This window comes from Thalassophryne amazonica, chromosome 15 (assembly GCF_902500255.1).
Source record: "Thalassophryne amazonica chromosome 15, fThaAma1.1, whole genome shotgun sequence".
Classification (NCBI taxonomy): Eukaryota; Metazoa; Chordata; class Actinopteri; order Batrachoidiformes; family Batrachoididae; genus Thalassophryne; species Thalassophryne amazonica.
The window spans coordinates 21000427-21019064 of NC_047117.1; the positions used below are offsets into that span (position 1 = coordinate 21000427).

Below are 18638 nucleotides of genomic sequence, written 5' to 3' on the forward strand. Positions count from 1 at the left end.
GCTACTTAGAAAATAGAAAACAGTTTGTTCAGATAAATAATACCAAATCAGAATTGTGTAACATTATTTATGGAGTACCACAAGGATCGGTACTTGGACCCAAACTGTTTATTTTGTATATCAATGATTTTGTGAATGTATCCAATGTGCTTGGCAGCATTTTATTTGCTGATGATACAACGCTGTTTTACTCTGGATCAGATATACAGGAAGTAGCACAAGTGATAAATACAGAGTTGGAAAAAGTTAAACATTGGTTTGATATAAACAGATTGTCACTAAATATTAATAAGACAAATTTCATATTGTTTAATGATAGAGCGAAAAAAATAATGTGTCATTACAAATAGATGGAATGGATATACAAAGGGTAAAAGAAATGAAATTTTTAGGAGTCATGATTGATGAAGATCTTACATGGAAGTCACACATAAATTACATAAAAGGAAAAATAGCGAAAGCCATTGCTGTTTTGCATAAAGTAAAATATTCATTAAATAGTTATGGTTTATTAACATTGTATAATTCATTGATTGTCCCATATTTAACTTACTGTGTAGAAATCTGGGGATCAACATATACAACCTATATACAACCTTTATTTATTTTGCAGAAAAGAGCTTTAAAAGTGATTAGTAACAGTGGTTTTAGAGATCCATCTAATCCATTGTTTATTAAGTATAGGGTACTTAAATTTCATGATTTAGTCGATTTGAAAATATTACAAACGATGTACCAAGTTAATAAAAATACTTTACCAACAAACATTCAAAATATGTTTGAAAAAAGAGTAAGTAGTTATAAATTGAAAGGAATAGAAGTCTTTAAAAAACCAAGATTTAGAACCAAAGTAAAGGAAAGGAGTATTGCAGTAAATGGTGTCAAATTATGGAACAATCTTAATAAAGAAATTAAAGAATTAAGGTTGCTTAAATTATTTAAAAAACATATTAAATTAGATGTATTAAGTAAGTATGAAACTATGAAGTAAGTCAGTGGGCTGCAAGAAAGTAAAAAAAAAAAAGTAAACTGTTAATAATGTTTGGAGTGTCTTAAGTTTAAATGTAACCTGTCAGTGATGTAATCTATTAATTAATGGTCATAATTATGAAATGGGTCAGTGGTATGTGACAAGTTAAAGAAATGCAATCTGTTAAATAATGTTGACTATGATGCTGTATATTGAAAGATTGTATTGTTAAAAGGGGCAGAAATCATAAGACTTGTTCTTCTTTCTGCTCCTTTTCATTCTGGTATTGTGGTGCTTTTGTTTTTTGCTTTTCTGTTTTTTAAATGAATGAAATAAATATTAAAAAAAAAAAAAAAACATTCTAAAAAAATGCTATCATCGCGTTCCACCACACTGTTGAAGAATCTGGTGCCGCTGGTCAAGACCATTATGTCTCCAGATCCACAACTAATGGATGGATAAAGACTGTTGCTAGTGTAGGGATTATTTTCATTCTTCTTTCCATCACAATCAAACAGGATCTTAATGGCTAAAGGAGAACTGGCATCTGAGATGCGTTTCTTTATCTGCTCACGAGCAGTTAAATGTAACTTGGCAGGTGTCCATATCTGTGACTTTGGTCTCCTGCAGAGAGAGGGGCAAAGAGCAGCTTTTGTGGTTGTTTTTACTGTACGTTCATGCAGTTTTTAATCAGTGCCGTGTAGCAACCATGAAAACTAATTACCACTAAAAATGGTGAAAGTGGTGGTAAGGAGTACTTAAAAAGATGCTTCACTTTTTTGAACCTGGGACATATTTTTACATTATTTTGGGTTAAACCTTTCAAAAAACAAACAAAAAAAACAGCTATATATAACAAGTATGTGGGCCAAAAAAAAAAAAAAAGCAGTACGTTTCTGGTTGCCACTGTATTAATAATTTGAGAAATTTTGTGTATTTGTTTGATTCATTACTCCTTCCAGGAGTAATGAATTACTTCCTTCCTTGGCCAAGTTTGATATATAGATGACAGTTAATTCCAGAATTGCCCTTAAAGGGTTTGTTTTGACAAAGGTCAAGGTAATTGGGGTTAAAGATCAAAATTATGATTTCTTTTTTCCCATTCCAGTGTCCACCACACCTCACACACATATGTAGGTTGGTTCTGGAATTGTCCAAGCAACATTAGATTTACCAAATCTCAATCATTGGGTTTTAGGTTATTGGGGTTAAAGCATACGCCATATATATAATGGACAAATCCTGTGTCCTGGACAAGACCTGGAACAGCCGAAATGAGACCCTTGCCTGGGTGTCGTTATGTTGAGAGCCCCGTCCGCACTGATTCATGATGAACTCATTAATGCATGAAGGGGTGGAGCATGGGTGGGAATGTGTGTGATGAAAAAAAGCCTCTGAGTCGTAAGCACCAGCTTCCAGGCTAACGTCTGTTCGTGTGTTTCTTAAGTCATATTTTTGGGGACTGCGCAGTGGTTCTCCTCATGATTTACTTGGGTGTGGCCAGTAGAAGTTATATGTGCTTGAATGTTGATGCTTGGGTTAAAGGCCAAAGTGGAAGTTTTTCAATACCATTTGCATCAAACTTTACACATAAGACTTCTTGATTATCACTGACATGCTGATTTCTATACACAAGATAAATCATATTACAATCAAAAAAACTTTTCAGATACTGTATTTGAAGTAAAGGTACACACTATGCACAGACGTTTTACTAAAAAACTCTCACACAGGAAGGAGAACAAAGAGCGTGACACTCACACGTTATTGCCCAGTCACACGGCACTTAACGAAGGGCAACCAAGCCTAAACGAAACAAGAAATCTGGACTTTTGACTTTCATTGGCATCATTTAACTTTCATGCAGCTTGGTTCCTGTAGCTGGCACTTCATCAGGATTTTTAAACCTCAATTTGTCCGTATTTACATTTTGCTGTATTTCTTGAGTTTTTTTTTTTTGCTTAGTTTTTGTAATGTTAGCATTTAGTTTGATTTCATTCAAGCAGTTGAATGTTTTCACACAGTACAGAAGCCGTTTCTGAGCGCTGCATTCATGTACCATTGGAAATTACAGGGCAAACTCAGCCTGTTTGCTTGGATTTTTTTTTTTTTTTGTCTGGGTGGGGGGGGGTCAGCTTCACTGGGCTAAGGCACCTTATATAGGCCAGAATTAATCTTTCGTGTGGATACAATTATTTTGCCAAAAGCAACTGCTGAATTTGAAACGACAAAAAGTTGTGTAATTTCCAACAATACTTGAACGCAGCGGCAGCTCCTGCGTGCGCTTATTTTTTTTTAATTAAATATAACAATATCAGTGTAGGAATGACAATCCAGCCCTTATATACATGTGGCAACAGGTAGATGATTCAGATGATTATATAAGAGCTGTTCTGAAAGGCAGAATTCAGGTTGTGGATCAGTGGCAGCTCGTGGAAATAACCGCACATGGAGTCAATGCGCGTTCACACGGACTGATCAATTTGCTGCTCTGATATATTCAATCATCTTTACACTTATATTTATTCCCGCTTTTGACAGTTTTCTGTTCGAAATCAATATGTATGGCCTTGCGTCCCCGGCCGCCGGGCGAATATACTGCCTTTTTTCTCTCTCTCTCATATGCTGCAAGAGGTGGAGAATGTATTTGGAAAAGTCTAAAAGGTAATGATTTAGAATGTTTATATTGTAATGGCTTGGTTAAACAGTTGCATGTTCATTCCTTCTTATGAGCAGCTGTCAAAGTATGTTTATGATAGATTTAACATCTCGTTATAATCATTCAGATGAGCTGCGCAGTGATGTGGTGTGGTGTGCTGAAGCAATGATTCACATGCAGTGTTTTTAATTGTCAATCAATCAATCAATTTTATTTATATAGCGCCAAATCACAACAAACAGTTGCCCCAAGGTGCCTTATATCGTAAGGCAAGGCCATACAATAATTACGGAAAAACACCAACGGTCAAAAAGACCCCCTGTGAGCAAGCACTTGGCAACAGTGGGAAGGAAAAACTCCCTTTTAACAGGAAGAAACCTCCAGCAGAACACTCAGTGCATCATGGGAACCACCCAGCAGTCTAAGTCTATAGCAGCATAACTAAGGGATGGTTCAGGGTCACCTGATCCAGCCCTAACTATAAGCTTTAGCAAAAAGGAACGTTTTAAGCCTAATCTTAAAAGTAGAGAGGGTGTCTGTCTCCCTGATCTGAATTGGGAGCTGGTTCCACAGGAGAGGAGCCTGAAAGCTGAAGGCTCTGCCTCCCATTCTACTCTTACAAACCCTAGGAACTACAAGTAAGCCTGCAGTCTGAGAGCGAAGCGCTCTATTGGGGTGATATGGTACTATGAGGTCCCTAAGATAAGATGGGACCTGATTATTCAAAACCTTATAAGTAAGAAGAAGAATTTTAAATTCTATTCTAGAATTAACAGGAAGCCAATGAAGAGAGGCCAATATGGGTGAGATATGCTCTCTCCTTCTAGTCCCTGTTAGCACTCTAGCTGCAGCATTTTGAATTAACTGAAGGCTTTTCAGGGAACTTTTAGGACAACCTGATAATAATGAATTACAATAGTCCAGCCTAGAGGAAATAAATGCATGAATTAGTTTTTCAGCATCACTCTGAGACAAGACCTTTCTAATTTTAGAGATATTGCGCAAATGCAAAAAAGCAGTCCTACATATTTGTTTAATATGCGCACTGAATGACATATCCTGATCAAAAATGACTCCAAGATTTCTCACAGTATTACTAGAGGTCAGGGTAATGCCATCCAGAGTAAGGATCTGGTTAGACACCATGTTTCTAAGATTTGTGGGGTCAAGTACAATAACTTCAGTTTTATCTGAGTTTAAAACCAGGAAATTAGAGGTCATCCATGTCTTTATGTCTGTAAGACAATCCTGCAGTTTAGCTAATTGGTGTGTCCCCTCTGGCTTCATGGATAGATAAAGCTGGGTATCATCTGCGTAACAATGAAAATTTAAGCAATGCCGTCTAATAATACTGCCTAAGGGAAACATGTATAAAGTGAATAAAATTGGTCCTAGCACAGAACCTTGTGGAACTCCATAATTAACCTTAGTCTGTGAAGAAGATTCCCCATTTACATGAACAAATTGTAATCTAGTGACAGTGCCTTTAATACCTATGGCATGCTCTAATCTCTGTAATAAAATTTTATGGTCAACAGTATCAAAAGCAGCACTGAGGTCTAACAGAACAAGCACAGAGATGAGTCCACTGTCTGAGGCCATAAGAAGATCATTTGTAACCTTCTCTAATGCTATTTCTGTACTATGATGAATTCTAAAACCTGACTGAAACTCTTCAAATAGACCATTCCTCTGCAGATGATCCGTTAGCTGTTTTACAACTACCCTTTCAAGAATTTTTGAGAGAAAAGGAAGGTTGGAGATTGGCCTATAATTAGCTAAGATAGCTGGGTCAAGTTTAATTACTGCCACCTTAAAAGCCTGTGGTACATAGCCAACTAATAAAGATAGATTGATCATATTTAAGATCGAAGCATTAATTAATGGTAGGGCTTCCTTGAGCAGCCTGGTAGGAATGGGGTCTAATAGACATGTTGATGGTTTGGAGGAAGTAACTAATGAAAATAACTCAGACAGAACAATCGGAGAGAAAGAGTCTAACCAAATACCAGCATCACTGAAAGCAGCCAAAGATAACGATATGTCTTTGGGATGGTTATGAGTAATTTTTTCTCTAATAGTTAAAATTTTATTAGCAAAGAAAGTCATGAAGTCATTACTAATTAAAGTTAAAGGAATACTCGGCTCAATAGAGCTCTGACTCTTTGTCAGCCTGGCTACAGTGCTGAAAAGAAACCTGGGGTTGTTCTTATTTTCTTCAATTAGTGATGAGTAGTAAGATGTCCTAGCTTTACGGAGGGCTTTTTTATAGAGCAACAGACTTTTTCCAGGCTAAGTGAAGATCTTCTAAATTAGTGAGACGCCATTTCCTCTCCAACCTACGGGTTATCTGCTTTGTGCAGTGTTCATATACGTGGCTTATTATTTGAATAATCAGTGAAATTTCTGACAAATCCATCCGTGGCTCATTACTCATGGCTTTATTATTCAGTGGGACCAGGGCCTAAGTATCTTGGTGTCTGTCTTTTACGTTCAGTGTGTGAGAATTGCCTATTCCAGACAAATTTACCATACAGTACCATAATTTATTGCTTAATGATGGATGTAAATGAAGTCCAAGACAGTCATTGACTGTGCACTGCTTGTGTATCCATCCACTCACTTATCTAAAGAAAACTGGCTGTAAAAGTGATTTGTATTAACAAAAATCCTTGTTTGCTTTGTCCAATTATGTATGGCCTCTGAAAATTGAAGGATTGTGTATAAAAATATTTTCTAGGCAAGAACATCTTGTGTCAGTTCAGCTCTACTGTGATGGAGTACACAGGCAAGATTACAATTGTGTGACTTTCCAGCTGTTTATGGACTAAGTAACCAGTAAATTTTGACCTTGCCCTTTTGACCAAATTTTCTCAAACTCACAAAGTCACATTGTCTTTGGCTGACCCTCAGTGATTCAAAGTTTGGTCCAAATTGGATCGAATCTTAGTTATGTTCGTTGGCTCGCACATGACCGAAAAATAAGACCCCCTCAGGCATGTGTGGGTGAAATAAACTGAAATCCATATTTGCCACTATTTGTCCTTTGTCCTTTAAAACAGCAGTGGGCAGCGTGATTGTGCAGCGGTTAGCACTCAGTAAAAAGGTGCAGGGTTAGGCCAACATGCCCTTTCTCCATGTTCATCTGGATGTGTCAGGAAGAGCAGTCAACATGCCGATCCCAACCAGATCCACTGTGGTGAACCCGAGCAAGGACACACAAGTCAACAGAAATTAGAAATGAGGTCTATGAAACACCCATGTTGTCCACTCACGTCCTGTTTTTGTGTGTGTGTGTGTTGCTCAGTTCCCAAAGAGGGTCTAAAGAACCAGGCGGCGTTTGAGGAGATGAGGGTTAATTACATCAAGGAGCTCCGGCGTTCAGTGGGAAAAGCAACTAACAACTCTGGCCAAACCTGGCAGCGCTTCTTCCAGCTCACTAAGCTACTGGATGCCATGCATGATGTAAGTACCCTCGTCCCGTCGGCCTTGTATGCCAACTGCCTACAGTACAGCACAGACTTCCCTTGGCAGCATTTCGGTATGCCATGCTTTTGTGCACAGGGTGGTGTCCAATGGCACTTCGGGCCTCTAATATCACTAGAGAGGTTGTGAGTGAAACAGCAACACAGTGGATTTGGATAATGAGTTCATATACTTAGCGGTTTAATAGTACTGTGGCTTGGAATAAGGATTACTGCTGCCCAATCTTTCCCTGAGAGATAAGGTTATTTTGGAAGCAGTAGTGACCAGCCTGTAATAGCGAATGGAACAGAAGGGAATCAGTGCCAGGCTAGTTTACTGGATCAGTATGTAGTGGTCACCACAACAAATGCATCAGTTAAGCAGTATGTGATATATAGACAGCAAAATCCCCCCCAAAAAGTGTGTCAGCAGAGAGAAATTACCACAATTCAACAGCTCTTCATGACTGAGTGGAAATGATTATGCAACATTTTTTTTTTTTTTTTTAAAAAGGTGCAGCGCACCAAATAAATCATATTTATTCCACAATCCACAAAGTAAAAGAACTCTGCTTCATATTTGTGTTAGTATTTTATAAAATTATGAAATGATTGTCAGATCCAGTTAATAGCTGTATGATAATGTGTTTTGTACATAGCCAAATGCAAGATGAAGACCTCATCATTCCTACTCAAACATAAGTGGTTCGAACAAAGCACGATATTCAACAGAATTCATACGGCTGTCTGGTAACTTTCAACCAAGTAAAATATAGGCTTAAAGAGAGCAATATGAACTTGAGATTTCTTCATGCCATTGTTTAGTAAATAGATTTTCAAGCCTGAATGATTTGAAAAAAGAAGAAGAAAATGAGATTATTCATAATGTTCCATGTGACCTTGGATCAGGGAAAAATTACGTATGGCCATAGCCTTTAATAGCATCATAAGTCTTCTAAGTCTTCCAAAGATGCTTAAACATGAGTGATTTCAAAAACAAAGGTCACCCATCCACGTACTAACCAGACCTCACACTGCGTATCTTCTGAGATCTGACGGGATCAGGCTTACATAGAGCAAAAATGGCAGCGTTACTCTGACCTTCAACAGCCTTCTAGAACATCGAAAAATTGGGTCAGAACCCCAATATAAGACAGGTGCACTCACATGAATGCATCACTGTGTATTTCATTCATGTCTTAAAGAGTTCTGCTAATAAAATGATATGCATGGGAAAAAAATATTTGCAAAGAAAGTCATAGTATATTTGTCATATTTCCAGCTGGTGGGAAGCTTGTTGGACTTCTGTTTCTACACCTTTCGCGAGTCCCAGGCCTTGAAGGTGGAGTTCCCTGACATGTTGGTGGAGATCATCAGTGACCAGATACCAAAGGTGGAGTCAGGCCTCATTCACACAATCTACTTCCACAAGAAGTGACTCGCTGAAGTCGAGACTGAAGAAGCTTTAAGAACTAGAAGATGCGAAGAAGGCGAAAAAAGGACAAGAAAATCTGCAAGAAGAGCCTGACCCGTGGTCTGTACCAGTCGCCCCGGTAACCCAGCATCCCAGAGTTGGATGGGACAAAGAGTGAGGTAGAAGCCAGTACAACAGTACGGGGATGCAGTCACCTCGAGTGGGTCAGAGCTGTCAGCAGAGCAGAGTGTGACACGCCGAGAAAGACTTGTGACAAATGTGGCAAAGTATCCCGAATTCCACCCCGTCCCCAAAGACGTTAACAGTATTTTCTATGGAGATAAAGCCATACATTTCTTAGGATGCGCTAGATGCTTTGACTACACAGATTCTCACAAAGACACGCTGTCCACGACCTCACGTAACACGCACAGATGCACTCCGCATGCACTAAAATCAGATTACTTTATAAATCTAGAAAAACATGCAAATGTCAAATGTGGCTTATTCAGTCTCTCATAAATAGTAATTTTTAAAAAGCCAGTTGTTAGATTTTGCTTTGTGGTGTAGCATCATACTGTAAGAAAACAGGGCAAATGTATGGAAGCTTGTTTGTGCCATTGAAACAAAAGTTAATTACAGAATGATATACATGTATTAAATTTAGGGGTTTAATTAACCCATACAATTGGAAATCTGTTTTAAAGTAATAGATAAGTCTACATTAAAACATCGACCCATGAATTGATATAAATGTACTGAAAACCAATTCATGTCTGGATTTTTATGCTATGAATCAGCTGAGAAAATCTTGTTTTGCTGCTACTGCCGTGTCTTAAAGGCTCATAGGTTGGCATGAGGCTCTTGCGAGACTGGTCATAGCAACATTAACTTTGTGAGGTAAAAATAAAAACACTTCCTATAGTGGTAGGCAGAATAACATAAATGTTTCATTCACAACTCATTAATACAGGCATAACAGTTCTGAATAGGAAAGAAATTCTATACTATTCATCCTATACTAACTACAGCTGCCGCCTTCTTGTGGGTTTCTTGTTCTTTGCTGCTCTTTCTGCTACTGAATGTGGTGCTGCCTCCAGTGGTGAACAAAAGGCGAGCACAGGCAGCATCTGCCTTCTGAAGCACAGTAGAAAAACCTGAAGGAAGATCTCTGGTTTTCAGTGAAATTGGTATTTGAAGGTAAGCAATGCCACATTTGGCTAATTCGAATTTATATAGAAAATGAAAGTCTACATTAAAGAAAGAATTATATTAGATGGCATCTTATATTGACTCAAATTGCCACAACGATAAATAAAAAGCATTGTTCTTGAATCATTTCCTAGCCCGTGTATCTATAGACATCCTTTTATAAGGACGAAATGCACACCCCTAACAAAAATATGTAGAAAAATCCCCAAAAATATGATTAAAACACAAAACTATTAAGATTACAGAGATTTGGCTTTCTAATTTTATCTTTCTAAGTCATAGTTATGAGATATTTCAAAATTGACTTTTTAATCAGTCATCATTTGGATATTTTTAAAATCTCATTTAAACTTTTGAGTTTGAATCCCCCCCTCCCCAAGCAGAACATTCCAAAACTGTCCTTTTTGTTGTTCTATGACAAAAACAGGTTTCCATACAAAAGACACTTTGAGGAGGTGCGGAAATTCTCAAAGGTCTATTTGAGCATGTTCCAAGGGCTATAAGTGTCACCACAAACTGAACAGTAAGCTCTTTCGGCTTCTCCCTTTTTCACTTCGAGTCACCACAGCAGACCAATACAACACCTCTGAGTCTCGATCAGCATTACACCTTCATTTTGCATCGCTAATTTCATTTAAAAATTAGAATGTGTAGTCATAATCAAAACAAATATGCAAAAGTCTAAAGCTAAAGCTGTTTTGAGACAAAATGTCTCTCGAGTGGAGTTCATGTGAAGATCCCATGCCATAGAATCACTATTTTCGACATTGTGCTGTAGAATTTAAACAATGCGAATGAGTGTTTATCTTTTACCGCAGGACATGGTGCATTGAAGTTAAAAGGATTTGGGGACGATGTAACGGGTCTGACGTGCATCCAAACTCATCGCTGTCATGTATGCTAACTCCAGAGCAGCTGTGTGTTTTTACCCACAAATACACAAAACCAGCCCTTTGTCAACTGACACTTTACTCGTCCCAGAAATGACATTTTTATTTATTAAAAATTATTTTCAAAAAAAAAAAAAAAAGTGTGTTGCAAAGGTCTACATTTGACCAGCCAGTCATTCTACATTAAGGTGCTTCGTTTCTACAAAGCCAGGCGTAACATGTACAGTGACGTAGGTGGCCTATGTACTATGCTCCATTGACGCATTTAGTCCATGTTAGTCTGTAGAGTTGATATAACGAAAAGCGGAACATTACTCTGCATTGCTTACAGCAAACGGCTATTGTATCAAAAGCAGGCAAATGTGTACAGGAAAAAACAACAAACAGAATCTCTCCAGCTGTTGTACAGGACATGTTGAGGGGTATGTGTTTAGGAATGCTCCATTAAGAACTGACATTAGCATGATCACCTTTTTATTAATTTCTCTTCTTGTTGGGCCAAACACTATTTTAGGTATGTTAAGGCCGAACCATCCAGACCATTCACTCATCCCGTGCCGCACTGCTTTCTGGGTAGTTGTGAAGCACTATGATGATGCTACTGATAAAAGAAAAGTGTGACTTTTTTTTTTGCCCTATGAGTGTGTATTTGTGTTCATTGTGCAAGCGTGTCTGTTTCTCTGGCAAGCATGTGCTCCGCTGATCTGCTCAGTCAGCATGGAGATTATATTTTTACGTGACAGGATTAGCCATTTCCTATTTCCACATTTAGATTTGCACAGGGGAGATGATGTGAAATGAGGCATTACCGCAGCGCGCAGAATTCGCCCATTTTCATAAGCGCCCAGGATGTCACCAACGTGTTCGCCTCACTGGCATGGCGTCACAAGCGCATAACGGCGGTGCATGTAGATGGACCAGAAAGGCCTCATTTTGCACTCAGTCTTCATTGTGTATTATTGAGTTCAAGTTGTAACGGAAGTTAAAGCTAACCTTTACACTGTTTTTTTTTTTTCTTTTGTTTTGCCCCCCCTCCTTTTTTTTTTTAAAAAGAAAATACCTGTGTAAAGGTTCATAGGATGAATGGGAAAGTATTTTTGAGAGAATTATATTTTGCTGGAAAACGATATTTAAGTACTTTGTCTAAAAAATATCCTTTTTGTAAAATGAAATGTTAATGCATGCTTTTTGATGAGATGTTTACATCGTATTTAAAAAAGGGGAAATGTGCCTTTTTTAATCACTTGATTTACAATTTTACAGTGTATATTGTAAATAATGTGAGTCTTTATGTTGAGTACAGTATAAACATTTCTATTTTAACCATCTTTTTTCGTTTTTGAAATTATGGAAAATGTGGTTCCCATTTGTTATGTGGCGTGTAATGGAACAGAATAATTTAACATAAGGTTGGTACCAGAAACGGCCAAAACGAGAAATGAATGTATCATACATTATGAAAGACTTATGGAACTTACTACCTGAATGTTAGAGCGAAGACATTTATTAGCTCATAGAATTTTTTAATCATTGTTCACGTGGCTCAAACAAACAAATAATCTAAGTATTTCTTATTTCAATGTATGAAGTGACAGACCCTTGAGTTGTTGCTGTTGAAACAATTCCCTAACATATTGTGGTTTTGTTGGTGACACCCTCAATAAAATCAATAAGCCACAGACTATTAAACTTGGACATCCAAAAACAACTTTTGGACTTTTCAATTTGAAAACACAAATATTCAAAGAAACACACTGAGGACAACAAACAGAAGTTCTTATGAAGTTGATGCAATAACAAATCACACAAAGTTGTTGCAATAACAAATCACACAATCACAAAATGCAGTACTGTGTAAATGTTTTGGACACCATACAACTTTGACTCAGTTTTTTTATATGTGTCTCCCTTTATCAGTGCAGCAGCAGAAATTTAAATGTGAAATATGAAGCCTTGTTTTCAGGTTAATAATAATAATAATTTTAACAATAAAAGTGTTTCACATAATAACAGCAAATAAACAAATGAACAAATAAATACAGAACAGCGTAAACACAACAAAAAGTATACTGTTTGGTATATGACAGCAATCACTGATGATCACTCAATCAAAAAATTATTTTAGATACTTGATTAAATGTAATCTAATTTAACTGAAATATGTAGGAAACCACTAGAAAAAAAATGGATTAAAAAGAAGTGGTGACACTTATTTATAAATAATTGTACATAAATACCAAATGAAATGCTTATTTTTTTTTTTATCTTTATACATTATTTGAAATGGCAAAGTACTGGCACAAAATTTAATATTATAACTGTCTGAAACACCTTCAAAATATATAAATAAATAAATTGTGGTGCATGAAAACTTTTCAAAAAAAAAAAAAATCCTTCTGTGGTCATCTTTATACAAAGCCTCCAAATGGACACAGAGACTCACAAAACTATGGCGTCATCTCTCAAAAGTATCTTTTTTTTTTCTTCATGTCCCTTTAGGGGGCACTGTATCTTTATTGTAATAATGCTCGAGACAATTTCTGTAAATTTCTTAGCCACATTCCGTCACATTCTGTAATAAAAAAAAAAAAAACATGAACCAGATCTTCAATCTGTTTTGGTATGTTCCCAAGAATCCTAATTATTTACAATTCTCATCACTTTTTAAATAATGCCTTCAAAAGCATGACTTCGTAGTCACATGTGAGTTATACCACAGTTGTGCACAACATCTGAGATATGCACAACTTAGTGAATGATAGAAATTTAAGCCTGTTATAATCTAATAAGTCATAGCTTTGTAGAACTATTGCAGTAGTTGGAGACTTGTGCTTTGGTATAACCAATATGCGATGTCCAAAAAATTATTTGTACAATCTACAATAATCACCCAAACCTTTGAGCTATAAATATCATTTTAACCTGAAAACCGTAAATTTATTTTTTATCCTTTGATTTTACCATTTTATTTACAATGTGGGTAAAATTTCAAATAGTGATAACACATCCCATATATTTACAAACTGGACAGTTAGTAGCTTTTCATAAAACCTTTGCACAGTACTGTAAGCTGAGTCGAAATAATGTAAAAATATTACATAGTTAATGTAGAAAAGATCAAGTAGATAAGTTTTTAGGACTGAATGACACTGAATGAGTTCAGCTGATTTTTGCCACACACTAACGTGTCGCTGTATGTGGAGTCACATCATTGCCATTTTCTGTTCAGTCGGGTGTAAAGAGAGACGAAGCCATATCTTCACAGCCATGGCCGTACACTTCTTCTTAATATATATATAGACAGAAAGCTTCTTTTCCAATCCAAAAAAAACTTTTTACTCAGATGCTTTGTACAATATTTCTGAGCAACTATCCAGCAAAAATACAGTAGACATCCTTTAACATAAATGAATAAAAACTTCTTTCAAACAGTTACTACTGTATCTCCAGGCAGACACTGTCATACTTGTGTTTGCAAAACTATTGCAAGATTCTAATAAAACTGTTAATTTGAAGTAGTTTGTCTTTTGTCTGTGTGTCTGTGTGAGAAATTCGGACAAATTGCAGCATGGAACAGAAGCTTGGAAAAGATGTCCTAAAAATGGGTTGTTTGATCTGGATGGATTGGAAACAGCTGCATTTGGGGGTGCTGGGGGAGGATAATGAGCCAAAAAACACAGTTTGCGTGGAAAAAGACAACATGGAGCCGCAGCAGGTATGGCAGCGAGAGAACAAAGTTGACGGCTGACAATAGAAATGGACAAAAGTGCATGATCACGAAGCACAAGAATGCAAAGGTTTAAAACAAAAAGTGCACATTAAGCCAGCTGTTAAACACTGATGTGAAAACATGCCTACTGTGCCAGACTGTAGCACAGGCAGAATTACTTTGTTGCTCTTCTCACCCCCAACCCGCCCCACTCTCAGAATCCACAGCCCTCTCCACATCTCCTCCAGAATTCCAATTGCTTTCACTTGTAGTCTTGCCAGATAAACAGAATCTATTGGATCAGGCTGATTTCACGGCTGCGCCCGCGCACATGGCAGTTTCTGTGGCCCACTTTCTGAGCTGTGGATTTCACCCCTCTCCTATGGTTGAAATTCACTTTTCTCAAAATTTCCACTCAGTTTTCTTCCGCAATAACACATTGGGATTATACTTCTTCACCAGATAAAGACGTTACAACGTATTAACCTCCAGACATGCGTGACTGACATAGAAATTGTGACACTTGTCATTATCTCATAGCTGCTGCTGATCTACGAGGGAGGTAGCCGTTTGACTTTGACTAAAGCTGAGTCACTGTCGGTCTTTATCCCGGAGATGAAGGACACTGCATCATGGGCGTCAGAGGACAAACTGGCACACGTTCAAGACAGAGATTGCAAATAAAAATGGCTGTTTGGGTTTTACATTGAGCTGTATCTACCTACCGATTGTGAGCCCTGTTAAATGTGTGTGCCACCCCAACCTGGCACGTAAAGCATGCACAAATGCAGATATCTCCACTGCAAATGAAATTCAATTTGAAACTGATACAGATGATCTGCAACAATTTCTGTATGTTTTTTTTTATTCATACGATAATGTTGAAAGAAACACATTGATTCCATATACTAGAAAAGCACTTTCAACGTATACTATTGTCAATACAAAAAAAATCCTGAGCAATAAATTGATATGGCAACAAAATGTACGTAGATATAAGTTTGGACATCTACAACCCCTGGCAAAAATGATGGAATCACCGGCCTCGGAGGATGTTCATTCAGTTGTTTAATTTTGTAGAAAAAAAGCAGATCACAGACATGACACAAAACTAAAGTCATTTCAAATGGCAACTTTCTGGCTTTAAGAAACACTATAAGAAATCAGGAAAAAAAATTGTGGCAGTCAGTAACGGTTACTTTTTTCGACCAAGCAGAGGGAAAAAAATATGGAATCACTCAATTATGAGGAAAAAAATTATGGAATCATGAAAAACAAAAGAACGCTCCAACACATCACTAGTATTTTGTTGCACCACCTCTGGCTTTTATAACAGCTTGCAGTCTCTGAGGCATGGACTTAATGAGTGACAAACAGTACTCTTCATCAATCTGGCTCCAACTTTCTCTGATTGCTGTTGCTAGATCAGCTTTGCAGGTTGGAGCCTTGTCATGGACCATTTTCTTCAACTTCCACCAAAGATTTTCAATTGGATTAAGATCCGGACTATTTGCAGGCCATGACATTGACCCTATGTGTCTTTTTGTAAGGAATGTTTTCACAGTTTTTGCTCTATGGCAAGATGCATTATCATCTTGAAAAATGATTTCATCATCCCCAAACATCCCTTCAATTGATGGGATAAGAAGTGTCTCCAAAATATCAACGTAAACTTGTGCATTTATTGATGATGTAATGACAGCCATCTCCCCAGTGACTTTACCTGACATGCAGCCCCATATCATCAATGACTGTGGAAATTTACATGTTCTCTTCAGGCAGTCATCTTTATAAATCTCATTGGAACGGCACCAAACAAAAGTTCCAGCATCATCACCTTGCCCAATGCAAATTCGAGATTCATCACTGAATGACTTTCATCCAGTCATCCACAGTCCACGATTGCTTTTCCTTAGCCCATTGTAACCTTTTTTTTCTGTTTAGGTGTTAATGATGGCTTTCATTTAGCTTTTCTATATGTAAATCCCATTTCCTTTAGGCGGTTTCTTACAGTTCGGTCACAGATGTTGACTCCAGTTTCCTCCTATTCGTTCCTCATTTGCTTTGTTGTGCATTTTCGATTTTTGAGACATATTGCTTTAAGTTTTCTGTCTTGATGCTTTGATGTCTTCCTTGGTCTACCAGTATGTTTGCCTTTAACAACCTTCCCATGTTGTTTGTATTTGGTCCAGAGTTTAGACACAGCTGACTGTGAACAACCAACATCTTTTGCAATATTGCGTGATGATTTACCCTCTTTTAAGAGTTTGATAATCCTCTCCTTTGTTTCAATTGACATCTCTCGTGTTCGAGCCATGATTCATGTCAGTCCACTTGGTGCAACAGCTCTCCAAGGTGTGACCACTCCTTTTTAGATGCAGACTAATGAGCAGATCTGATTTGATGCAGGTGTTAGTTTTGGGGATGAAAATTTACAGGGTGATTCCATAATTTATTCCTCAGAACTGAGTGAGTCCATATTTTTTTCCCTCTGCTCAGTCTAAAAAGTAACCGTTACTGACTGCCACAATTTTTTTTTTGATTTCTTATAGTGTTTCTTAAAGCCAGAAAGTTGCCATTTGAAATGACTTTAGTTTTGTGTCATGTCTGTGATCTGTTTTTTTTTCTACAAAATTAAACAACTGAAAGAACATCCTCCGAGGCCGGTGATTCCATAATTTTTGCCAGGGGTTGTATTAGAGGTGTACATCTGTCCCTCATAAAATGATACAATACATATCTAGATAAATAAGCAACATTTTTTTATTATTATGGAATGGGTGTCATGCAATGCAATCAATACAATTCTTTGTTTACAAGAGACATTCATTTCCCATGATAATTTAGAATAACCCAAAACTAGTACTGCTTACCTTCAAATACATATTTCATGAAAAAGATTTACTACTATGCTGCAGCACATTGGCGCTCCCTTTCCTCATCTATTGTTCACCACTGTGGGCAGCACCACATATAGTATAAAAGATGACCTGAAGAAGCAGCCAGCTGTTAGCACAGCATAACTTTCCTGTTCTGAAGAGATGTGACTGTATTAAATTGTATACCCAATGTAAAGTTCCAGTTGGTACATCTTGCCATTATGTCACCTACCACTATCAGACATGTTGATTTTGTTTTTACATCACAAGTTAAATGCTCTTCTGATCACTTTAGCCAGTGCCTCATGCCAATCTTTGAACTTTTACAAACATTTGAAGACATGAGAAGTTTACACATTTATCGAGCCATCAACCAGCTCAGAGTACATTTAGATTGATTCAGGGATCTGCGCATCAATATAATCATATCTATTACTTTAAAGTTGACTTTTGATACGTATCGGTTTGTTGTTACACTTCTAAGATTTATACTCATACGGCAAAGTGTCATTTGAGCTAGCAGTGGTTGAAAAAAAGTATTGGAAATGGGACCTAAAACAAAAAAACAAAGTAAAGGGGATTGGAGAGGGGTGTAAAAGTGAACTTGTGACATCCTCCAAAGCTGAAGAAATTAACAAAAAAGGTAACCTAACTGAGGGTTATATGTGCGCTCATACTTATAACAGGATGACCAAAACAAAACAAACTATATGAATACATTGGCAAAACGTTTATGCACTGAAGTCACAGTCAAGCTAGAGAGATTTCCTGGCTTTTCCACTTAATTCAAATGTGTCAAGAGCTCCTCGATGTTTGCTGCAAGTGAAGGACAGTGTGTGGGAGTTCCCTCTTTTCAATATCCAATATGAAAAATAAAGTTAGCGGTAGCATACATACTGATAGAGGTTTTATACTGGCACATGCCCAAAACACACCTTATTCATCCTGTCTCACAAAATGCTCTGGATTTACCACAAATTTCCATGGCATCTAGTATAAATGGGAGCACATGTCCTCAGCAGGTTCTTTGAAAAAGGTACACCAGTAAAACCCTATTTCAAGGTGTTATTAAGACTATTTTACAGCATCCTGGCAAAAATTACTATTTGAAGTCAAAGTGTCAAACTTCAAAATTCAAGTATTTCAGCAGTGACGCTCGTGTCTGGGCCCTCAGCCTTTGAGATCAAGGGGTGGCTGGGAAGATTGTGAGGTTGGGAGATTTTGATGCTAACTGGTGTCAACTAAATGTCTTTGGTACTAGGTCTCTTTGGAGAATCCTTGGGTACTGCTGGAATGACTGCATTAAACGAGTGGTTACTGGCGATTTGGATGAGGAGTATCACTTTTGAGGGAACTTCAGCTATGACATTTTGGCCAAGTGGCATGTTTCTCTGGGCAACATCGAGCACACAGGTGCCTCAGTGTTGGGGACCGCAGTGGT

General features: G+C 37.4%; 1 protein-coding gene across 2 annotated transcripts in view; it reads left to right on the forward strand.

The window, feature by feature from the left end:
- Positions 1-11932, forward strand: part of nr3c2 (nuclear receptor subfamily 3, group C, member 2) — a 218334-nt gene extending 206402 nt beyond the window's left edge. For both annotated transcript variants that reach the window (XM_034188377.1, XM_034188378.1), the window contains 2 exons: positions 6937-7094; positions 8376-11932. In XM_034188377.1, the coding sequence (XP_034044268.1) occupies positions 6937-7094; positions 8376-8531 (314 nt within the window). In that variant the 3' untranslated portion in view covers positions 8532-11932. The remainder of the gene's footprint in view (positions 1-6936; positions 7095-8375) is intronic.
- Positions 11933-18638: the final 6706 nt, after the last annotated feature.